The sequence below is a fragment of the Vicia villosa genome, linkage group LG7 (genome assembly GCF_029867415.1).
Source record: "Vicia villosa cultivar HV-30 ecotype Madison, WI linkage group LG7, Vvil1.0, whole genome shotgun sequence".
Lineage (NCBI taxonomy): Eukaryota > Viridiplantae > Streptophyta > Magnoliopsida > Fabales > Fabaceae > Vicia > Vicia villosa.
The window spans coordinates 81,237,226-81,263,165 of NC_081186.1; the positions used below are offsets into that span (position 1 = coordinate 81,237,226).

At 32.8% G+C, this 25,940-nt stretch overlaps 1 protein-coding gene across 4 annotated transcripts; it reads right to left on the minus strand.

Moving 5' to 3' along the window:
• Positions 1 to 17,470: 17,470 nt before the first annotated feature.
• LOC131620959 (uncharacterized) lies at positions 17,471 to 25,069 on the minus strand. 4 transcript variants are annotated; one of them, XM_058892162.1, is made up of 6 exons: positions 24,407 to 25,069; positions 24,046 to 24,263; positions 23,786 to 23,877; positions 23,606 to 23,639; positions 23,191 to 23,304; positions 17,471 to 22,738 (listed from the first exon to the last, which is right to left on the minus strand). In XM_058892162.1, exons 2-6 carry the CDS (start codon positions 24,191 to 24,193, stop codon positions 22,731 to 22,733), a joined length of 396 nt encoding a protein of 131 aa, XP_058748145.1. In that variant the 5' UTR covers positions 24,194 to 24,263; positions 24,407 to 25,069; the 3' UTR covers positions 17,471 to 22,730. The 4 variants fall into 4 exon arrangements, with proteins under 4 accessions (XP_058748145.1, XP_058748144.1, XP_058748143.1 ...); XM_058892161.1 differs by lacking the exon at positions 17,471 to 22,738 and having other exon boundaries at positions 22,894 to 23,304; positions 24,407 to 24,495; positions 24,786 to 25,069; XM_058892160.1 differs by lacking the exon at positions 17,471 to 22,738 and having other exon boundaries at positions 22,894 to 23,304; positions 24,407 to 24,704; positions 24,786 to 25,069.
• Positions 25,070 to 25,940: the final 871 nt, after the last annotated feature.

A 25,940-nucleotide genomic window follows, 5' to 3' on the forward strand; every position in this document is an offset into this window, starting at 1 on the left:
AGAAACTAAATTGAGCGATTTTCACCATAGTTATGCCGAGGAGTTGTGGGGTAATGACTTGGTGGAATGGTCTCATTTGGAGGCGGTAGGGGCGGCGGGGGGAATTCTAACTATGTGGAGGAAAGATTTTTTTAGTTTGCTTTATAGTTTTCGGGGGGAAGGCTTCTTAGGCGTTTGTATGGAAAAAGAAAATAGAAGAATATACTTTGTCAATTTTTATGCCTCTTGTGATCACAAATTGAGAATGGTTTCTTGGAAGATGTTAGTGGATCTTAAAAGAAGGAGTGTTCCCGGAGCGTGGTGTCTAGGAGGTGATTTCAATATTGTTTCTTCTTTGGAAGAGAGAGTTGGGATTTCAAACAAGAATTATAAGAGGGAGATGGAAAGCTTTAATGAGTTCATTGTTGATATGGAGTTGGTAGATCCTCCTACTATAGGAGGAAAGTTTACTTGGTCCAACAAAAGTGGAAGTGCGTTGAGTAGATTGGATAGATTTCTTTTATCCAACTCTTTTATTAATGATTGGAAGGTAGAAGGTCAATCTATAGGCGAAAGAGATGTCTCGGACCATGCTCCCATATGGATCAAAGATAACAAGAGAGATTGGGGACCTAAACCTTTTAGATTCAACAATCTTTGGTTTACTCATGATGATTTCTTTAGTTTTGTGGAGGCGGAGTGGAAGAAGTTAGAGGTGAAGGGTAGAGGGGATTTTTGCTTGGTGGAGAAGTTGAAAGCTATTAAAAGCAAAATCCGTGTTTGGAATAAAGAGATTTTCGGTTGGATTGATCTTAACATAGAAGAAGCGGGGAAAGAAATGCATTTTTTAGATAACAAGTTTGCTCATTTTGCAGGTAATGTTCCGGAGGCGATTGTTATTGAAAGATCGAAGGCGGCTATTGATTTTTGGAACAATCTTAATATTAAGGAAGGTTACCTCCGCCTCAAGTCGAGGCAATTATGGCTATCCGATGGTGATTGCAACTCGCGTTTTTTCCATAATTCTCTTAAAGCTAGAAGAAGGAGGAATGCTTTATGTTCTCTTTCCACTAATAGAGGAGTGTTGGAGAATGCCGTGGAGATTAAAGACTTTGTTCATGATTTCTTTAAGTCCTTTTTTGAAGAAGACATTGAGAGAAGGCCGTCTTTTGGTGATTTGGGTTTAAAGAAGCTTCTAGAGAGGGAGGCGTATAGTATTGAGCGGCCTTTCTCAGAGGAGGAAGTGAAGTTAGCTATTTGGTCGTGTGACGGTAATAAAAGTGCGGGACCGGATGGTTTCTCTTTGGAGTTCTTTAAGAGGTTTTGGATGGTGATTCGAGAAGATGTGGTGAAGATGTGCAATGACTTTCATAATAAATGCTCTCTTGTGAAATCGATTACGTCATCCTTTCTTGCTTTGATTCCTAAAGTAGTCAATCCTCAATCTTTAGGCGAGTATCGACCCATTTGTTTGGTGGGGAGTATCTACAAAATTATTGCTAAATTGTTGGCGGCTAGATTGAAAGAGGTCATAGGAGGTTTGGTTTCTCCCAATCAAACCGCCTTTGTCCCGGGTAGGAACATGATGGATGGGGTTCTTTTGGTGAATGAAATCGTTGATTGGTCGAAGAGGAAGAAAAGAAGTTGTCTTTTGCTCAAGGTGGATTTCGAAAAAGCTTATGATTCCGTTTCATGGCAATATCTTAGAGAAATTTTGTCTTTGATGGGTTTTGGAGAGAGGTGGATGAGGTGGATGGAAGCTTGCATTTTTAATAACCATATGTCCGTAATGGTTAACGGAAGTGCTACTAAAGAATTTAAGGTGCATAGGGGCTTAAGACAAGGTGATCCTTTGTCTCCTTTTCTTTTTGTTATGGCCATGGAGGGTTTAACGGCTCTCGTGAAAAGGTCGGTTGAGATGGGTAAATTTAAGCCTTATATGTATGGGGAAGGTGAGTTTGTGGATGTTCTCCAATTCGCGGATGACACCATCATCTTAGGAGAAGCTTCTTGTGACAACATATGGAACCTTAAGGTTTTGTTGAGAGGGTTTGAATTGGTGTCCGGTTTGAAGATAAATTTTTCTAAAAGCAACATCTTAGGGGTTAATGTGGGTGATTGGTACATCAATGCCGCAACGAAGTTTCTTGCTTGTAAGAAAGGAAAGTTTCCTTTCAAATTTTTAGGAATCATGGTGGGGGAGAGTCCGAGGAAAAAGAAAGTGTGGATGGAAGTTGTTAATAAAATAAAAGGGCGTCTTGCTTCGTGGAAGGGAAGGAACATTTCCATGGGAGGTAGGCTCACTCTTATTAATTCGGTTTTGAATTCAATTCCCATTTTTAACCTTTCCTTCTTCAAAGTTCCGGGAAACATTGCCAAAGAGATTAGAAGGATACAAAGCGAATTTCTATGGAGAGGTAATTTTGAGAAAAGGAGCATTCATTGGGTGAGGTGGGATGTTGTTTGTAGGCCTAAGGAGAAAGGGGGATTGGGGGTTAGAGATGTGAAGGAGGTTAATAAAGCTTTACTTTTGAAGTGGAAGTGGAGAATATTAAACGATGATAAGGCTATATGGAGTAAGTTTCTTAAAGTGAGGTATGTTAGCCCAAAGTTAAAGATGCAAGATTCTAGTGGTGAATTGAGTAGTAGTGACGACTCGATTTGGTGGAGGGATTTGAGCAAGATTAATTTATTAGATGATCACGTGGAGTACGGTTTTACCGGGTGTTTCAAAAGTAATTGCATGAATGGGAAGGATACGCTTTTTTGGCATACCTTGTGGGTGGGAGACAAACCCCTTCGCGCTTCTTTCCCGGATTTGTATGATTTATCTCACAAGAAATTTTGTGCGGTAGCGGATATTTTGTGTTGGGTTGATGGAAGACATGTGTGGGATGTTCAAGCTTTATTTTTCCGGGAGGAAGGTAGTGTTTCGGTTGTGGGGGCAGCAGCGGTTTCTTCGCCGAGTTGGCACCGGTTTTGTGAACTTATGGATGGTTTCACTCCGAGCGAAGTGGCGAGTGACACTTACGATTGGTTCATTAATTCGAATAAGGATTTTTCGGTAGCGGGCATTTCGGGGATTATTAATGAATCTAAATCCGTAGCTTGGGAGTTTCATGTGATTCGTTCTTTGAAAGTTATGTGGAGCATTCCTTTACCGCCAAAGATTAAGATGTTCTCTTGGAGATTTTTCGTCGAGCGCCTCCCGATTAAAGACCTTTTATTATTAAGAGGAGTTTCTAATTTGGATAATCCGGATTGTGTGTTTTGTGGTGATCATGTTGAAACTTCTTTTCATCTCTTTTTTCATTGTCAAATGGCGAAAGAGATTTGGAATCATATGTTTGAATGGCTTGGCATACCGGAGGCGATCACCTTGGCGGAGTTTCTTGATTTTGGTGTTTTGCAAGAAAAGGTGAAGAACATTAGTAGAAAGGCTAGGATCAATGTGGTTTGGTTTTCTACGATTTGGTGTCTTTGGATCATGCGGAATGGAATTATTTTCGACGGGAAGGTTTTTTGTTTCGATGTCGTTTGTTCTAATATTATTTTTCTTTCTTGGAGATGGTTATCTAGCGGATATTCTAAGTTTAGATCCAATTACTACGATTGGTTTAAACTTCCTTTATCCGATGCAACCACTCTTTAGAGTTATCTGTTTGTAAGGGTTGCACCCCTAGTGCGAGCTTTATCAATCAATTGCCTATTAAAAAATATATATATATATTTAGAAACCATTTACTAGAATCGTGTGTATCATGGACAAAATACTTATATAGATGAAAAAGAGAAGTGGTGTAAGAGTTTGAATGCATGTGATCGATCATGTCATGCATGTCATTATACCATTTACATAATTAACATTGATATAGGTTATAATTATGATATGATGAGTGTTTATTAATTAGTTAGTTTTTACAAGTGTGTGTGGTCTCTTTACTTATATTTTTTTTCAAAGTGATTATAAAAAGTTAAGTGGATTTATTTCCTTAATGTTAATAATATTTTCTTTAAATTATGTACATGTCATGCATGTGATCGATCATGTCATGCATGTCATACATAATTAACATTGATATAGGTTATAATTATGATATGATGAGTGTTTATTAATTAGTTAGTTTTTACAAGTGTGTGTGGTCTTTACTTATATTTTTTTTTCAAAGTGATTATAAAAAGTTAAGTGGATTTATTTTCTTAATGTTAATAATATTTTCTTTAAATTAAGTTTTCAAACCAACTAAAGGATTACTGCTAGGATAAGCTAATCTTGTGAAGTTGTAGATATTATTTTGGAAATGTGGAACTCCTATTATTTTGTTGATAATTTTGTTTATACTTGTGATTCGGGTTGAGTCTGAGTATTTCTTGTACTCAATTCTGATATTTGTATACCATAAACTATTTGTAATTTAAAAAATGAGTAATTCTTTTATATTGTATTTTTATAAATATTTGATGTTGATTTATTTATAATAAAATAATTTTTACTTGAAAGTAAAATTCAAACTTAAGAACCATTTAAAAAAAATTGATTCTTTATGTTTCTTTACATAGTGGCTCTATTTATAAATATATTACGATTCGATATAAAAACCACAAGTTTCTCACAATCAATAGAATATAAATGATGAGTGATTAAATTAATAAATTTTAAGAGATTATATTAACTTCTAATATAATATTTAATTTATCTTTAAAAAATTGAATGATAAGGTAAAACATATTATTCTTTGTAAACATTAGTTGTATTTTTTTTTTAAATTAATGCGGAATTTAAGCTAGCATATATAAGATTATCTAATATTAGTTATAAGATTATCTAATATTAGTTATGTCTGTTGAGAAGAAATCACAAACGCAATAGAAAAATTAAATAAATTAAACTCTCTCAAACATCACATGCAACGACAATCAACAAAAAACACATCAAACAACATAACACAATTTTATCGTGAAAAAACCTCTGTTAACTAGGAGTAAAAAATCACGAAACTCGTAGGCCACTTAAAATCTCCACTATAATCAACAATGGATACAAATAAAGTTCTATCTAACACTGGTTAGAGGTATACATCAACATCATCAAGATTTGCAATCAATCTTGGAATACATCAAGAATCAAGAGAAACAAAACAATTCAAAAACACCAAGAAATTTTGACCTCAAAGATGGACTCGACGAACCGACTATGAAAGCTCTGAATCCAATCACCACCGTTCAGAATGTACTCTTATAAGTCATAAACGTTGTGCCAAAATTTCAGGACGATCCGACCATTAGATTTTGCGCAAGCTTCGATTTTCTGAAACTGATTTGTGCAGAAAAGGGGATGCAGGATTTCACTCTTCTCTATAATTTTTCTTGTTGTCTCTCTTTCTCTCTCTCTCTCTCTCTCTCTCTCTCTCTCATACACAATGAATGAATAACCTAATTCTCTTTGTTGGATGATAACAAAGACTTACACACACATCTATCACTAACCCATATCTAATTGGGCTTTTTCAAATAGGAGGGAAAGTCCAACCAACTCCCCCGATCGACTAGTTGGAGGACAACACCAATCCTGCTTCCATACGACAAAACTCAAACTTTCCCCTAGGCAACACTTTTGTCAACGTATCCGAACCATTGTCATCGGAATGAATATTCTCAATCTCCATCAACTTGGAATCTAATGCATCACGAATCAAATGATAACGAACATCGATATACTTCGACCTCGAGTGAAAGGAGGAATTCTTCGATAAGTGAATGGCACTTTGATTATCAAAAACAAAACATACTTTTGTTGTTTCACACCAAATTCCATTGCAATTTTCCTCAACCATAACAACTCTTTTGACACTTCCACGACAGCTATAAACTCGACATCAGTGGTAGAGAGTGCAACACACTTTTGCAATTTTGATTGCCAAGCCACAACTTCTCCGAAAAAAGTCACCATATATCCCGAAGTAGATTTTTGATCATCCAAGTTTCTGGCCAAATTCGAATATGTATATCCAACCAACATAGGCTTCTTGCATTCCAAAGTTAGTCTCATATTCGAAGTGTCACGCAAATATCTCATCAACCACTTCACTGCCTCCCAATGATTTTTTTCTCGGATTTGAGAGATAACGACTCACCATTCCCACGACATGGGCAATATGGGATCTTGTAAAAACCATGACATACATCAAACTACCAACAGACGACGAGTACGGAATATTCTTCATACTCAACTTTTCTTCATCCATAGATGGACATAGTTTATAACTAAGCTTGAAATGAGAAGCAAGTGGAAAACTCACCGCTTTGGCCTTATCCATACTAAAACCCAGATGGACTTTCTCCACATACTTTTCTTGCGACGAGTACAAATTCTTCTGATTTCGATCTCGAACAAATTCAGTGCCAATAATTTTCCGAGCCTCCCCTAAATCCTTCATATCAAAATATTCACTCAAAATGTTCTTCAACTCTTTAATTCTTGAATTATTTTTTCCAACAATTAGCATATCATCCACTTAAAGCAAGAGAATAACAAAATCACCTTTGGAGAAATTTTGGAAAAATACACAATGATCGGCCTTGGTCATCTTGTACCCATGTTCAATCATCACTGAGTTGAACTTTTGATACCATTGGTGAGGTGCTTGTTTCAAACCATAAAGACTTTTTTACCAATTTGAAAACATAGTCTTCTTTACCCTTTTCTAGGAATCCATCTGGTTGCTCCGTATAAATTTCTTCATGTGGATCATCATGAAGGAAAGTCGTCTCCACATCCATTTTATATACTTATAAATCAAGACTAGTGGCTAGCCCAAGAACTACTCGAATAGATTGCACCTTCACAACCGGAGAAAAAATCTCCACAAAGTCAATACCTTCCCGTTGTTTAAAACCTTTTACCACCAAACGAGCCTTGTATCTTCTTTGAGAAGTACACTCATCTTGATTAATCTGATAAACCCATATGTTCTTCAATGCTCTCTTACCCTTTAGAAACTTCACTAACTCAAAAGTATTATTCTCACGAAGTGATTGCAGATCATCCTCCATGGCATTCATCCACTACTTTTTGTTCTCCAAAACTTCTTTAAAGTTTTCGGGTTTTCCACCATCGGTAAGAAAAACATACTCATTCGAGGGGTACCTAACGTAAGGTCTTTTATCACGAGTAGACCGTCCCAACTCATTAGAAGCAATCAGTTGCTCAACAATTTCAACCTCTTATCAACCTCATTTTCAACAACATCTTTTGTAGCACCAACGTCAACAATATCATTAGGATTTAAAATTTTATCAACATTCAAATCCACACCTTGATTTTAAATTGGAACGTCTTCAGAAGTGATAGGGGTAGAAGCAATAGCAGTTGAGTCTGTATCAACCGTTTCTTCATCTTCAAAAATAGGATCTTAATTCTCAATTTTTTTGATGTCTTCAATGGTATAATCCTCCATGAATACGACAGCACGACTACGAATAAGCTTACGTTTAACCGGATCAAAGAATCGAATCCCAAACTCATCAATTCCATACCCAACAAACACATGTTTCTTCTACTTCTCATCCAATTTCAATCTCTCATCCTTCAGAATATGCACATAATCCATGCACCCAAACACCCAAAGATGGTCGTAGGAAACATATTTACCACTTCAAACATGATTTGGAACATCAAAATTCAACGAAACACGTGGATTGAGGTTTAAAAGATGTACAACCATGCTCAATGCTTCTCCCCAAAAGTATTTCAACGGCTTTGATTGAGAAAGTAAATATTTCATGCTTTCCACCAAAGTTCTATTCATTCTTTTGGCTAACTGTTAAAAAGGTAAGTATTTCCTTCATTGTTTCCATAGGGATTAGTGCGATATTATCGTCGTTCTATAGTGATATATGTTTTGAGAGAGAGTTTGTGAAATATTTTGGTGATGTAACGCCTGGAAATTTAATTAATTGTTTAATTAACTATTTCGGAGTATTTTCGAAATTAATTGTTAAAAAGTATTGAAGTTGGGAATTAATTGGTGTATCTCTATAAAATACTATTTAATTGATGGATTAACGAAGTTGTGGAAAAATAATATTGGATTATAAATGAGAAAGTTATATTGAACTAAGTGTGGTAGCCGTAGTAAATTGGAGTTGTGCTAATAATAGGCCCATTAAGGAGTTTATGAGAAAATATTATTATTTTGTTTATCAGGTTAAAGGAATAAAAGAATAGAAAATTAGATTCTGTTGGCAGAATAAGGGTTTGTGAGAAAAAGGGAGTATGTTGTACGTATAGAGAGGGAAAAGAAGAAGCCATGGAAAATTGATCGAGATCGTTGCAGAGCAAAGGTTGAAGCCATGGAAAAGCTTGGATGCAACCAGAATTAGAGAGCGGCCTTCAATCTGAGGTAAGGGTGGGGTTCAATTTCTATAACCAGTTTCGTGATAAGTAGTGTGTGGGATTTGGGATTTATACAATTTTCTGTTATGTTTGTGTTGATGGTGTGATTGATAAAATTGTTCTTATGTTGTTGTTGTATTTTGTTGCACCGTGAATTAAGTGTTCATACCAAGTATTGATTGTGTTGGTGTTGTCTATGGTGCCTCTCAAAAATTGTTATTGTTGTTACAATTGGAACCGAAAAAATATTATGAGACTGAGAAATTGGAAGTATATATATATATATATATATATATATATATATATATATATATATATATAGCGGAAAACACAAAAAAAATAATTATAGAGGAAGATGAACAGTGGGGACGGGGGCCACCAATTGAAGGTGGGCACCCCTTAATTAAGGGACAAGCGCCCTGTGTGGAGAAGAAATGCCCACCTTAATTAAGGGACGAGCGCCCTGTGTGGAGAAGAAAAATAAAATTATATACAAAAAGGTAGTAACTAATACCGTATAAGTACATACAAAAAGGTAGTAATTGAGACATAACATATTGGAACTAATGGATTAGTAAGATTGAGGTGGTAATGTTCCAAGTTAGCATGATATAGAGCAATTTAACAGAAACAGAAAAATGGTGGATACCAAAGTCTATAGCAGATACTGGTATTTTAGTAACAGCGTTAGATTTGATGACAGTATATGTTCTTAGATGCAGGGGAAATTACTTATATTAGTAAGTCAAGTTTTAACATAATAGTACAAAGCAGCTGGTAGTAATAGCAGAATAGTAAAACCAGTACCGAAATAACTGAATTAGTAAATTAAGCGGTAAAATTAATAGTCCGGAAATGACCGAAATTTATCGGGGTAGTTCATAAATATTAGTAGGTAATTATGGTTGGTGTATTCTGTTGAAATTATGTTGAATGCATGGAATTGCAAGTATAGTTGAATAAGTTGTATTTGTTCCAAATTATGGACAAGTTTAAGTTGAAGGCTTAATAGCCACCGTTGAAAGTTGTTATGTTGTATGAGTTGTTTTGCTGTTGTCGTATGCCATTCATAATAGTCGCATAATGCTCACCATGTTGGCATGGATTGGAAAAATATAAAGTTGAAGGCTTATGCCTTGTTGATGCCTTGATAAACTGGCAGATTTTTAAGTTGGGAGTTCTACTCCAATAGTACCACATGCATATGCACAGTTGAGTCGCATTTGGATCGCATTTCAAAATTGTCGTTATTATTATGTTGTTTGTTGATTGTCGTTTTGTTGTTGTTATAAAGTAGTACAATTGTATGATTCTTATCTAATATATTAATTATCACGCACCTGTTTATATTATTTGATATCTCACCCCTTCTATTTGAATGTTACCCTCTGTTGGTAACGTGCAGGTAATCAGGAAGAATAGCTTATGCTTAGTAGGTTAGTTGGTGTTATCGCTCTGATGCGTGGCACTCGGGGAGGTGAATGATATTTGTTTCTATGTTGTTGTTACTACTCTAGTTGTTGAATAATTATAAAGTTAAAATTTATTTTAGTTGAATAAAGTTGTAAATAATTTCTAAGTTAAAAGTTGTAATTCCGCTTCGTAATTAATAAAAAGGTGATTACGTTTTCATATGAATAAAGTATGTTGTAAGTTATTCATCCGAAAGCTATGTTTCTATGTTACTTGCAATACATGTTGATTATTCTATGTTAAAAATGTGATATCCCATTGTTTTGTCGAAATTTTATCACTCTGATTTTATTATAATTACCGGGTAGAAATGAGGTGTTACAGGTGACATAAAGTGTATATTGCTTGAAAAATAAACAAAGATGGTAAAGTAGAGTTTTAAAAGATTTGAGAAAATTGTGTCAAGATTAGTTTTTGTTAACTTGCTTCATATATACTCGATTAATCAAAGGTATGAACTTATTAATGATCAATACAACCACGTATCATCTCGATACCGTTTATATCTAAATCCATATTGTGAATATTATCATATTAACTATTAGATGATCTCTCATGTCAACAATTAACATAATAATCTTTAAAACCTGATACATGTGGTTATTAACTCACAAATTTATCTCTAGAGTTTGTTTATTGATAGATGAATATCTTTAGATCAAGATTTGAAACACATCTCTCAATAGTGAGTCAAAACAACAAATAGAACATGAAGAACAAGATATTCACCATATATTAATCATCAACCAAGTTCATACACAAGAAGATCAAAATAAATACATACTTTACAAGTTAACTACCTCTAATTTTGACACAAAAGAGGTTTAGCTCTCCATAGCCATGGAAGCTTCAACAACAAGTAACCACAAAAGATTTACAAGCATCAAAACTCAAAAGATGACAAAAAGATGGTGGTAAATCTTGAATATTTTTCCTTGAACTTGTTTTTCTCTCTCTCCCTCTTTCTTTCCCTAGAACTTGTGTTACCAAAAGTTGGTAGGAAAGATAAGGATAAAACACAAAAATATCTCAAGTGTCTCTTTCCACAAGTGCCTTGTTAGGAGTGAATTATCAGTATTTTCATGTGTTAAAATAACTACCGTTTGATCTAAAGTTGAGCATATTGTATGATCTTTAGTGAGTTTATGGTTAGAATTGAAAATCTATAAGTTTGATGCTAATTGTAGAGAAAATTGAATCACTTTGGGTGTTATTTGTACAGGTATTGAGGCTGAGAAGTAATGACGAGGAAACATGAAGACGTAAGAACACTGGAGGCGCAAAAGCACAAAGGAGTGAGATAAAGCAAAGGTCGCGCCGCAGCAGATTTGGGCGAGGCGCGCCAAGCCATCTAGTCTGCGCCGCGCGTTCCCGTGCCGCGCCACGGTTACTTCGTTAAAAAGAAAGATTTTTATAATAGAAGCCCTAATCCTCATAACTCAGAGATCTTTGGTGAGCGAAATTCAGAGAGCATTCATATTCTAGAGCTAAAAACAACATTTGACTGAGAATTCAACATCAATTGAAGACATTCCCTTGATTAAGATGAATCCCTCTATGAAGTTTTGTGTGTTCTTCATGTCTATGGAGAGCTAAACCCCATTGTGTTGAGTTTAAGGTAGTAGTTAACCTATGAAGATGCAATAACTTTGATTAATTCCTGTAAACAATTGTTTAAGTTTTATTATCAATAAAAAAACCTTGCTTTTATTTTATATCATTGTTGAACTATCAATCGAGAGATAGGTTTCATACTTTTGCCCTAGGTTTTTATATTGACTTGTTCTTAATTTTCAGAGATGGGATTGTGAATAAGTTTTCATAAATCATTGTGTTTAATTCCCTCTATCTTTATAGTTATTCTGAGAGATCAAATATCATACCAGTAGAGGTGGCTCTAAATTTATCTTAGACATAATATCTGTTTTAAGGATGAATGAAGATAATAACTTATATAATGGTTCACTTGTGGATTAATTAATCATTGCATACGAATAGGTTGATGAACCCTAGAACTCAACATATTCATCACCATTATTATTCATTCTTTAAGCTTTCAGTCAGTTAATTATTACTTTATTATACACACTTTTAGACTAAATAATCAAAACCAATGCTTTTTACCACTCATTATAATTCGACTATAGAACGGCAGTAATATTGACTCAGTCTCTGTGGATACAATATATTAGAAAATATTTACCCAAAATACTTTCAACATGCCTCAAAAAGTGACCTCGCTTTGCCAGCATGGTGCGCTAAGCGAGCTAACAAAAATATATGCTTCTAAGTTGACTTAGCTTAGCGCGGCTGGTCCTCTAAGAGTGCTATGAAAAGTGAAAAGTTACTGAATTTAGTCTGAATAAGCCCGCTAGGAGCTGGCTTAGCGAGCTTACTGAAATTCCACTTCTTGATTTTGTTTCCAAGCCTCTTCCAAACCTTTTCCTTCTACAAATTGAATTTCAATGATGCTATAACTATAAGCACCTATAAAATACAAGGAAGAGTCAAGAAACATGATATTTATGATCAAAACTCGATTTTATTTATTTACATGAGTATAATGCATAATTAAGTAGGAACTTAGGAAAAGAGTTGTAAAATACCACAAAAGTTGTGAACAAATTTATGTACAATTTGGCTTCTAACACTAACCCATTCAATTGTGGTGTTTTTGGAGGAGATTTTTAATTACGTATACCTTGATCTTGACAATACTTTTCAAAAAGTCCTATATACTTTCCCCCATTATCGGTTCGGATACACTTGATTTTCCCCATTTCTCTTTCAACTGATTCTTGAAATGACTTGAAGGTATCTAATACTTGATCTTTGTTCTTCAAGGTATAAGCTCATGTTTTCCAAGAACAGTTATCAATAAAAGTCACAAAGTAATATGCACCACCAAGTGACAGTGTCTTCATCAGACCACACACATCGGAATGTACTAAATCCAACACTATCGATTTCCTCTTAGGTTCGGATGACATAAAGGAAACTTGCCTCTGCTTACCCGCCAAACAATGTGAACACTTTCTCAACTTTGCATCAGAAACACCATACAACACATTCTTCTTAGCCAAAATACTCAAACCTTTTTCACTCATATGACCCAAACGCTTGTTCCATAATTCGGATGAGTTATCATTGTCACAAGTGTTGATGTAGTGCTTCGAAACACCAAGTTGGACGCCATACAAGTTCAAATTTATTTTTCCTTTAGCAATCACCATTGAGCCTTTCTTTAACTTCCATTCATTGTTCGAAAAAGAATTATCATATTCTTCATTATCCAACTTTCCAACGGATAAAAAATTGAATCAAAGTTTTGGAATGTGTTTCACATCTTTGAGAATTAGAGTAGTCTCATTGCTAGTTTTGAAACAAATATCTTCCATTCCGATGACATTAGCTTGCCCATTATTTCCCATACGAACAACTCCAAAGTCACTGATCTCGTAAGTTGTAAAAAGATCATGTCTCGAGGTTGCACGAGTAGAAACACCACTATCAACCATCCAATCCATCTCATCACAAGATAGATTGACATTCTCTACACAACTATCACAAACAATAAAGAAATCATCAACAATGGCAACATATTCATTATTGTTACCTTCCTTTTTGTCGTTGTTGTAGCTCTTCTTCTTATTTTTCCTTTTCAACTTACGACAATACCTCTTTAAGTGTCCTTTTTCCCCACTATGATGACACTCAATATGAGAGAATCTATTAGAGCCTCCTTGTGATTTACCACGTGTAGTACCGCGATTACTTGAACCTCTACTTTGATGTCTCCCCCTTGATTCGATAACTAACACCTCGGAATATGAAGAAGAACCTTGTGACTTACGCCTCAACTCCTCATTCAACCCACTACTTTTAGTCAAGTTCATCGAGATGATATCATTTGGAGAGAAGTTAGACAAGGATGTCTTTGGAATCTCATCATCAAAAGTACCAATAAGCAAAATACTAATAAGCCACAAACCTTGAATTTCATCATCAAAAGTAAGATTCATCTCCGACAATTAACTTAGAATCTTTTGAAAAGTTTTCAAGTGACCGGTCATTGGTGAACCATCACTATACCTCAATGACATCAATCGCTTGAACAAGAACAACTTATTGTTCCCCTTCTTTCTTGCATACAAATCCTCAAGTTTGGTCCAAAGAGAGCGGGCATGAGTCACCGAGCTCACATGCTTCAAAACTATCATCCATCCATTGGCGAATATAACAACAAACTTGTCTGTGCAACAAAGTCCATTCTTCATCATTTTTTCCACCAGGTCTTTCATTAGAGAAAACCGGTAAGTGAAAACCTTTCGCATAAAGCAAAACTTCCATTTTTCCTTTTCAAACATTATAATTGGAACTGTTCAGACTTACCATCCTAGATGTGTTTGTCCCCATCGTTACTCAAATCAAATCACGACTCTAAATACCACTTGTTTGGAGGAATCACAAACGCAGTGGAAAAATTGAACAAAATACTCTCCCAAATATTACATGCAACGACAATCAACAAAAAAACACATCACTTGTCTAGAACTGATTTGTGCAAAAAAAGAGGCAATAACAAAGACTTATACACATTGGTCACTAACTCATAACTAATTGGACTAGGGGTGTTCAAATCCAAACCAATCCAAATAAAAACCGCAAACCGATCCAAAAAAACCAAAAACCGCAAAAAACCGAAGCTTATTGTATGTGTTTGGATGCCATTATGTGAGAACCGCATGATTTGGATTGGATTTCGGATTGATTTTTCAAAATTGATCCAAAACAAACCGAACCGCATGTATATGTATTTTGTACTTATTTATTTTTTATTAGTATGATATGTTACATAAATTTATTATTATATGATAATTATTTTTTTATCTTATCTATTAGTTTAGTTTAATCAATTTATTTTTATTATTTCAACTAGATCATTTTCATTTTATAATATTAACTTTTAATATACTATATGATATATATTACATCAAATTTATGATTTATTAGTATTTTTATAATATTAATAAAAATATAATTTATAATTTAGATATCCAAAAACCGGTCTAAATTAAGCCGCATTAAATTGGATTGGATCGGATAAACCTATCATCCAAAATCGAACCAAACCGCAAGTAAATTTATTTTTGAATCGGATGAATTTTTGCCTTAAAACCGATCCAAACCGAACCGCAAACACCTCTAAATTAGACCTCTCCAAATAGGAGGGAAAACTCAACAATGCCTTCACTTTCGCTATTAAAAAAATATGTTTTTATTGATTGAATTAGTGATTGAAAATTTTGTATTCCTCTTGTCTCTAAGTTAATCATCATAATTTGATATTAAGTGATAAAATTTTAAACGTCATTAGTTCGATTACAAAATAAAATTAACCATTAAATTAGCAAATGCAATTTTGTAACCTGTTTCTAAAAAAACATCTACTATCAACTTTAATAAGCTGATATCTATTACTTAGAAGAAGTCTAAAATTTTAATGTATTTTCAATAAAAAAAATTCACATTACAAAGCAAAGAAATAAAAAGCACGAACCCTTAACACTTTCAACTTTTTATTTCTGTCAAAACCAAACCATTTTCTTTTGGGACCGAAATCGATTGGGGACACAAAATTATCAAACAAATGGCTTTTTACCAAAATTTTCTTACTTTTTGTCGTACACGTTATACTTAATATGGCTGCAACAGTGGAAATTATAGGTGTTCCACCTAAAAAGAATTTTCATATTTTGGTTTTCTGTAGTGAATTTTGTGCTACACTTTTTACCATCTACTAGGAGAAAACTCTTTCATCTACACGGGTAATTCAAATATTTAGATGAATAATGTATTACAAATGCATAAATAAAAGTTTAAAACTCGAATGAGAAATGTTAAATTAAGATTCATAAAATATAATATAGAATTATAGATGTAATGAAGTTATATATATAGTAGGTATTTTTTTTATATAAAAAAAAAAAGTTTGAAATGCAATAGAAAAATGGGTATTATGGTGATAACGACCGTGAAAGTAGAGAGTTTCAGTGATAAAATTCATATAAGAAAAGTATTATGGTGATAGTGACCCGTAAAAATAGTGAATTTCAGTAATAAAATTCAGTATCTTAGATCGGTTTGGTTGTTATTTATATATAATTGTTATTATAAAATTACTAATAACTGCAAATCTTAAGATAAATGGTGTATTACAAACGCAAAAAAAAAAATTAAAAATTCGAATGAGAAATGTTAATTTAAGATTTACAAAACATAATATAGATTAAATGAATCTATATATAATAGCTATATAAAAAAACACGGAAATGCAATAATCATTCATATCTTAGGTCATTTGATAAGGCTTAATTGTGTGTGATATACAATTGTCATTATAGAATCACTAATAATTTAGAAATAATTAAAAAGAAATATTTATCAAATCAACAACATGATAAATTTAAGATGTCTAATAAATATAAATATTTACAAATATAACTAATAATTATAAAAATTTACAAATACCACTGATGATTACATTACAAAATAATATTTATAAAATTTTAAACGTCATTAGTTCGATTACAAAATAAAATTAAGCATTAAATTAGCAAATGCAATCTTGTCACCCGTTTCTAGAAAACATCTACAATCAACTTTAATAAGCTGATATCTATAACCTAGAGGAAGTCTAAAATTTTAATATATTTTCAATAAAAAAATTTTTACATTACAAAGCAAAGAAATAAAAAGCATGAACCCTAAACACTTTCAACTTTTCATTTCTACCAAAAACAAAACAATTTCTTTTCGGACCGAAATCAATTGGGGGCACAAAATTGTGAAACAAATGGCTTTTTTACCAAAATTGTCTTACCTTTAGTCCTACACGTAATACTTAATATGGCTGCAACAGTGGAAATTATAGGTGTTCTACCTAAAAATAATTTTGATATTTTGGTTTTCTGTAGTGAATTATAGTTGTCAAAGTAGCACGCCTCTTTATGAAAAGGTAATATATGCTACTTTCTCTTTATTTCCTGAGCAAATTGAGTTGAAAAATAGAAAATTGTCAAACAAATGGCTTTTTTTTTGGCAGGGACGTGAGATTCTCACTATAATAAGAAAAAAATGCAGACGAGTCCTTACTTTTTTTTTTGTCTTTATTTGGACGATACTTATCATTCACGTAATACTTGAAAATATGGGCTGCAACAGCAACAGTGGATATTATAAGTGTTCTACCCTAAAAAGAATTTTGATAATTTTGGTTTTCTATAGTGAATTTTGTGCTACACTTTTTACCATCTACTATTAATATATAAAATTTAATTACAGACATAAATTCATGCCCCTAATTACATACCTATCAATATATGTTTTGTTTAAAACATATTACTTCTCATAATACTTTTCATATGTTGAAGTTGATTTTGTATATGTCACACCCATATGCATATAACAGGTTCATCTACTATATATAAAAAAAATTGTACTCTATTAATTGACAAAGAATTATGTTTTCTTTATGTCATTTGTAGTGTTGTTTATTGTTGGTTATTGTGTAGATGCTTTTTCTATAAACAATACAATGGATATTTCATTTTATCATGTTAATCTAGGTCAAGCATTAGTTTTCTTGTATTATTTTAAAGGACGAGATTACACTTTCAAAGATTTTGATTTTAAGATAGTTATTATATTAAACTAATGACTTTATCGGGAATATTCCCCGTACCAATTGTAATTTTTATGAGTTTGACAAAAATCCATTGTTTTACTTATCTTAGGTTCTAATTGGTGGGTAATTTTCCCTTGAAACTTGTTCCTCTTTTTTGTAATCTTGTCTTTGTGAACTTTTGTTCCATATAATATATCTTGCTTACAAAAAAAAAGTATCCTCCTGATTTATATATTTTCGTTAATAAGTAATTAACTAAAACTACATGCTTTATAAAATGTTTTAAAACTCATTTTTTTGAATTGTAAACCATTAAATTGTTTTATGGTTTTATATTACTTTTTAAAATTTTTTAATAGTAATTTTAGTTTTGACATAATATCATCGTTTTTTTATTTTATCATTTTTTTTATTATTGCGATTCTTAAATATTCTCTCTCTAATATTCTAAATTTTATTTTTCTATGATTTCATCATAAATGTATTAACTTTCAAAATAAAGATGCATAAGAAATATATTAATTAATTTAGTCGATCATCGGATTACTAACTGATAACTATATTTAATCACGTTCTTTTAAAAGTATTTTAAATTTGTCTACGTTATTAATCTCCTTTTATATGTAATCATCTAAAGACACACTCTCCATAGAGAAGCAATTGAAATGTCTAATGATAACTAATTAATAGCAATGATAATTATGAATTTATTCCTTAAAAAATCAAACTAATTAATAGCATTTATTTTGCGGTTGAAAGAAATTTAAAGGTGGAAAGAAATGTTTATAATCAAGTTATAATAAATTATATTAACACGAGCAATATTTATATAATGTGTGAAGATCAATGTGATATATGTCCATTAGAACTTAACGTGGTATGTATCATTTACATAAAAGTTCATCTAATATATTTATATATAAGATTAAATATATTTTTAGTCTTATAAAACATTTCCTTTCAAGAGTGGTCTCTTTAAAATTTTCAGTATACATTTTTTGCAATGCCTGTTATAAGAGGATGATGTGGCACGTGACTAAAATCAACCACATACTTGTGCCCATAAATTGTTTAAACTAATTGGCAAGCTAATTTCCTTGCTAATTTGTAGCTATAAATTTTAGTTGATAGCAACCTTGTCAGCTTTAATACTGTGGACAACTCAATAAAGGATCCAGTCTTGAAAGTATTTTTTAAAATAACAATCCTCTATAATTTGAAATTAATAACAAAAGTACAGCAAAAAAAGCTAATAATGAATTAGGCTATAATGTAATACTAATAATTTGGTGGACTGTATCTTTAATAGGTAGCATGTTTTTGACCGTGTAATTTTTCCTTTTGGGTTTGAATACCCTAGTATTCGTATTAATACAGTTGCTTATTAATTGTCAACACACCTTGACCCTTGCTTAGCAAAGAAAATTGCACATGAAATGTTGAAATTACTGTAAAAAAATATTAGTGAAACAATAACCAGAAGAGTATTACAATACTAATTAACTCCAACAGCTTGAACTAAATCCTAAATGACACTAAATATGAAGATAAAATCTTGATATTGAACAAATAAAAACTAATGTTTTTTTCTAGTAAGAACCGTGTTGAACAATTTATTTATGCTCTTCTAACATGATATAAATTGCAAGTAAATAAATTATCCATAACCAAATAAATTTATTTTATTCGAGTTCAAGAGCATAAGCAACAATCCTGTTACATATGGCAATAATCTTCCAGCCAGAAAGCAAAAAGAAAGGAATAGATAAATGTAAATCTACCATTTATTGAGTTTATTTTGATGAATCATTCTCTGTAATGTCAATATTTTTAATTTTTTTTTTTTCAATTAAGCTTTTTGAAATGGAAATTCAATCCCATGAGAAGTACCTGTTAAGATTGTAATTTGCAACGGAATACAAAGGTATTCCAATTAAGTTTCTACATTGGTTAAACATTTTGCATGACCTTTTATTTTCATGAATTATTTACCCCCCTAGGAAAAGATTTTTATTTTCCTTTTATCATGTGTGTATGTTACCAACATAAATACTTATTACCCGTCCCCTAACACAAAACAAATGAAAAGGAATAGTCAATAGTTTAAGATGCCTTTTGATGTGCTTTATTCACACTATATTTTATTTAGTTGATGAGACTATTACCAAATCATTGATGTAAAACTAATGGAAATGGGAGAAGTCATACACATGCATTTCGTGATGGTGAGCAATGTTGTGAAACCCGTAAATCGGATTAGGATCGGGAGAAGGGTAATAGTTCGTAACTTGGATAATCGTAACACGGATTGTAAGATCCTACCAAAATAGATGACCATAGATCGGAAATAGATGACCATAGATCGGAAAAGGATCGTAATTCAAAACCGTAGGATCGTAATTCAAAACCGTAGGATCGTAACCTCAAACATAAAGATTAAAATTCAAAACTCAAACAATTCAACATGCAATTCAAACAGAAACAAATCACATAACTTGAAACAAAACAAATCAAATAAATTCAAACAGAAGCAAATAATTCAAACAGAAGCAAGAAACGGTGGAAGGCCGCGATGGTTCAAAGAAAGAAAAAAAGCTTTAATTTTTTATAAAAAAAAAAAAGGAAAATGAAACGGTGGAACTTGGAAGGACACAATGAAAGGTTTAATTTTAAATAAAAAAAAAAGGTAGAAACGGTGGAACTTGGAAGGCCACAATGAAAGGTTTAATTTTAAATTAAAAAAAAAAGGCAGAAACGGTGGAACTTGGAAGGCCACAATGAAAGATTTAATTTTAAATTAAAAAAAGGGCAAATGAAACGGTGAGTTTCATCATTAATGAGTCTTAGCCCTAAAAAGAAAAAAAATAAAAGGAAACGTGGCTTTTTTTAATACAGTTTCAAAAAAAAAACAAAGGTGGGTTTCGTGACCCGATCCGGAAAAAAACAGATCGGAACGCACGCCGTTCCTGCGATTCACCGCTCCAGCACGCCGATTCGGCGCCGATCCTCTTCTCTGGCGATTCTGGTCACGATTTCGCTCGGTCATCTATGGGTAAAGCGCAAACTCGTGCGATTCAGCGAGTTGACTCGCGATTTTGACAACACTGATGGTGAGTGCTTGAATGGAGTTTTGATGAACTCCTCATGCCAGGTGAAACCTAAGGACCAAAATCATTTACCATTCTATTTTGTTTCCTCAAAGCACGACTGTGTATAGTTATTTTTAATGCAAAATGTTAGTTGTTCCCGAAGGTGTAGTCTAGGGGTATAAGTTTGTCTGGGACTTTACGTTTTGATGGATCTCAACATGTGCAGATTTGTCTTGCATTTATTAGAAAAGGAGTTTGTATGAGTGAATTTGTACCTATGGTACCTTTTTCTTTGCTATCATATGGACTCTTTGCAGTTAATCTCCATAAATTATAATACAAGAAGTAGATAAAAGGGAAAACATTAACGAGGTGGAAGAACTTGAGTTAAAACTTACCTATTACATCGGGTCCGCCTTGCCATCGATGTAATATGTAAACATTCACTACGCCAAAAGAGTATTTTAATAGCGCTTTTTTGACCTGCAATAGCGCTATTAAAGCTCCCGCTATTAAAACGCTATGACAAGATTTTTTTTGAATAGTATTTAATAGCGCTTTTCTTAAAGGTGCTATCATAGGTCAAACACCTTTAATAGCATTTATCAAATAAGCGCTATTAAAAGCCTATTAATATTTTGTTCAATAATGAGACCTCAGGTACTCGTTCCAGCTGCAAACTCATGCATGCTATTAAATTGCAGTACCACACACAGAAAATAAGAAAAGTTTCACTTATATCATCTATTTGACAAACACAACCAAAGACTATTGATTTTTTGGATACATTCAAGAGTCAAACCAACACCCATGAAATAAGAGAAAAATGTTTCACATATAGTATTTAACTTGGCAAACAACAGAGAACCAAAGACTACTGATTTTCGTATAAATTCAAGAGTCAAAAACAACAATAAGAGAACCAAAGACTATTGACTTTTGTATAAATTCAAAAGTCAAATTAATTATTTTACACAATCAACTAAACATAAATATGAGGCTCCTATTGTAAAAATAAAATCTTGTTTAAAATATAAGCCAACACATTATAACTTGCACATGAAGATGATTTTACTATTCAAGTTCAATTAACTCGGTCTAATAAATGATAACAAGTAGGAAACCATTAACAAAATCCACACATGATATTCAATTATCTAAGAGTCTTCAAACCAACTTATATGCCATGCATGCATAGTACAAATTGCAAAGGACTCACATGATATGATGTGTGTCCTACAGGATCAAATACACCTTAACAAATTTATTAATCCTTTTATCAACTAGTTTAGAGTTATATATAGAAATAAAAAGTATATTTAAGACTGTGTCCTACATTCCAGAGCAAGTGACAAGCTATGGAGATAAATCAACATGGTCCCTATCTATACTGCCGATTGAGCATACTATGATGTCTTGATAATTTTGTGATGTACTGTGGTCTATGGGCCACAAATTGACGATGATAAGTGCTTGGCAGTGAAAGATGCTTCGAACACCATATCGTGGCTTGTAATCATACAATCACGTTATGGAATTATTTTTCCATGCAACAGTCCTTTTCCATCTTCATTGTAAAATAAATATGAGCCAGCACATTTAAATTTGAAAATCAATGACAAAATAGAAGTGTTTTGTTTAGAAAAAAGTGTTTTGAAATATAAAAACGCCTACTTGTTTAACCGGTTAGCAGGTAAACGTTTGATAAAACATAGATGACGTGACCCAATATAGTTAAGTGTGTTCAAGAGAGTCAGTATGAAGGTGTCCTTGGCATTCCTCTCTAAACAATATATGCTACAATAATTACACTCTTGATAGTGGTAACAATATTCAATATTTATTATGAATTGTGATCCTAAATGTAGACAACATGTAAATGCATTAACTTTCCATTTTTGGGCCTGTAGAGAATCATGCAATATGCCTTCACTCGAATAAAGTTGAGAGGTACAATCTAAATAAATAACTCAATGTAGCTCTTAGATGTCTTTAGCTAAATGGTATAATTATAACATGACTAATTGAATATATGTATCTAGTATCTACAAATAGATCCTACCATCAACAATTATGAAGAAACAGAGAGCCTACAGAAGCACCCTTCCTAGAATCCTACATGTTGGAACCATTGTTAAGAATTAAAGGTTCAGTTTTCAATAATTAAATGAATTGACAAAAGGCTCGACCCACTTATTAAGCCAACAATTTAAAAGTATTTTTTTTGAAAAATTAAACATGACCAAGCATATAAATATTCTTAATAAAAATGGTAAAAGAAGGAATATAATATGGCATAGAACTACACATCCAAACAACCTTAACAGAAATGCAATTTAATATTTCAGAATTATTCTCTTTCTTGGGATCAAGGTCCCTCCCTCAACTTCATGCTCTATGTAGCTTTTAAATGTAGTAACAACTTCTCATGAAAATCATGAATTAAACATATTCACATGACTGTACCAAAAAAATAAGTATGTACTACTTCATAATGAACTATTGGTCATATAATCATAAATTATCATCTTCACATATATAAGAGATATTCAGGAAAGAATACTCACTACTCCAATTACTGAAGGAAGCCAGCCCTTGTATAAAGCATGTGGACCTTCTTGCCAAAGCACAGTAGTCAAAGCATGGAACATTCCTCTGTACTGATAAGGGGATTCCTCGGTCTAAAAATACGAGGCAAACAACTTTCTGTCAAACTTTGGGACCATATATGCTTTCTCCAATTATTATTACAACTACCCTTATAATCTACAACAAAAAAAAGCAATTATTTGCTGAAATTAAAAATGGACTTGTGCAGTTATCCTGCCTCATATCATATCCATTGGAATAAGTTGCAGACTTAGCAATTATTCCAGCACATGCTCCAGCTCCAAGACGCAAATTAGGGGTAAGCTTAATATCCTCTGCAGAAAGTGCAGGGGGTATACTTAGACAACTAGAAAATGGCTTGGATCAACTCACCCCAAATAACGGCTGATTCAGTTTGCCACACAGCCTATAGAACAAAAGAATCTCAGCTTATTACAATATATAGCAACAAACATATATCAAATTTGTTGTTTTAAGACCATAAATATTAACTCCATGGTGAGTTGGCCTGTTGGTGGATGGTGAAAACATAAATATTTGTTTGTTAATTACCTCTGTTTCTTTGGCAATAGGAGCTTTGAGCCATGAAATGACTTCATTTGCATCATATATCACTTTGACTTTCCCACTGTTTGTATCCTTTACTTTAACAGTCCAAATACATATATGAAATTTCAAAAGAAAAGAGACTCAAAAACTTGTAGCATAAGTCAAATGAAAGGTATAATGAAAAGTGAATCAAAAGCATAAGTCAATTTCATATAGCACACTAAATGATGAGGAATCAAGGATATTCCCTTGGACTAACTTACTAGTCCCTCCAAGTCCAAGAAAAGAATAGGATGATTTGTATGATAATTCAGCCACAAGACCTGACTTTTTGCACAGAATATTAACATTGCAAATCAAACTAACACCTGGAAAAGAAAGAATTCTAATGGAGAGGCGAAGACAGTTCATTTCGTTGTTTCCCCGTGATTTCTAAGCTTTAGCACCCGTTTTCCATACACTTCAGTTTCAATACGTGTACCTAAAGCAACCGAGAAACATTTACAACGTCAAATATACTCAAAGTTTCAACGAAATCACAATATGACGGTAAGAATTCACTGTCAATCCAAACTTACACATGTATGTTAAAGAGTAGATGTGAAAGAGGGAAGGAGTACTTACCTGTAAGTTGGTGAGATCTGCTATAGGTCGTATAGTTTTAAATAAACACAACAAGCGGCGGGCTCTGTAACTGTAACTCGGTTCTGAATCTGATTCGATTTCCAATGAGAATGGTTTGGTCAAAACAATTGTAACAACCAGCTTAAATTAGTTTCTACTGCTTCTTATCATATAATAAAATAAAATATATGGTTATTCACTTCATGAAATGCGAACGAAGAGGACGATGAGGAATCCACATCCAACAGTGAGAATGAGATCCTCCAAAGCCTCTCATGGTTAACCCCGCGCTTTATTTCTGTTTATTCAAAAACCCTAATTGAATAAAACTTGTTAATTTCAATTGGTAATTGGGATTTGAGACCGTAGAAAGAATTACCCTTCCAATAAAGCATCAAGGAAAATGAAAGTCATAGTTGGGATGTGGAAGCAATTGAGATTGAGTGTACCAGATCTCACGGTGGTAGACTTGCCGAGAGGCAATGGTCTCTTGGTGTCCTGGAGGAGAAAGGCAAGGGTTTCACATAGAGGGTTGGGACAAGTGATGATGCATTTGATTTCCTAACCCTGAATTTGGAGAAAAGAATGAAATTTGTTCATGGAGGATGAGGGTAAAGTTCTGAGTTGAGTGAAGGTGGTGATGAAAGTGAGAAAGTGACACACTACAACGCAACAAACAAAATAGTGCATATTTTTTTTAAGGAAAAAAATATTATTTAAAGTTTTTAGGTTACAATTAAATAAAAATGTCATTAGCAGGATTGAACACACGAACATTGAGCGCCATTTTTTATAATTTTGATGATAGATTTATAATAGCGCTTTCTAGCGAAGGGCTATTATAAGAATACCCTTTTATTAGCTTTTAACAAAAAAGCGCTATTAAACTTCTGTGTTATTTTTATTTTTATTTTTTGTTAATAACCTATAATAACGTTTATGAGCAAAGCGCTATTATAAGTTTTAGGTTCAAATTTTTGATAGCTCTTTAATGAAAAGAGCTATTAAATTAGTGCTATTAAAGATCAAAATTGTAGTAGTGATTACATCGGTCCTTATACGCAACCGATGTTAAAACCATCATTTATTTTTTAAAAAATAAAATTCTTTTTTTTACATCAGACGTTCCTATCAACTTTGGTAGGTGTATTTTACACATCGCGGTGTGGTCAGATGTAAAATGTTTTTGATTTACTACTTCACTTGGATTTATATCGGACCCAGACCCGATATAAAATGTGATTTTCGCTTGATGTAAAAAGTCTTTTATGCACTAGGCTTTTGGGGATAATCATTTATCTTTTCATCAATTGCGTATATTAGTTCATCAATTCATCTCCATTTTTGTGCAAAACTCATTGTCAACCGCCCATGTTCCAAAATCACCATTGGAGAAACACTCATGGCATAGTACACAAATATAGAATTTTTAATATGTGCAAGAAATGCTGTTGAAATTTAGTTTCTTAAATAAGTGATGAGTATTCAGCTTTAAATAAAGTACAGTCATGAATGCAGACAAGATGTTAGCTAC

Bases quoted from the DNA above. Each gene is read 5' to 3' on its own strand.
- LOC131620959 (XM_058892161.1), bottom strand. From the start codon at position 24,193: ATGAACTGTCTTCGCCTCTCCATTAGAATTCTTTCTTTTCCAGGTGTT. The intron at 23,878-24,045 runs GTAAGTTAGTCC...GGACTGTTAAAG, and splicing joins TCTTGGACTTGGAGGGACTA to TAAAGGATACAAACAGTGGG. The intron at 23,640-23,785 runs GTAATTAACAAA...TTTGTTCTATAG, and splicing joins CTATTGCCAAAGAAACAGAG to GCTGTGTGGCAAACTGAATC.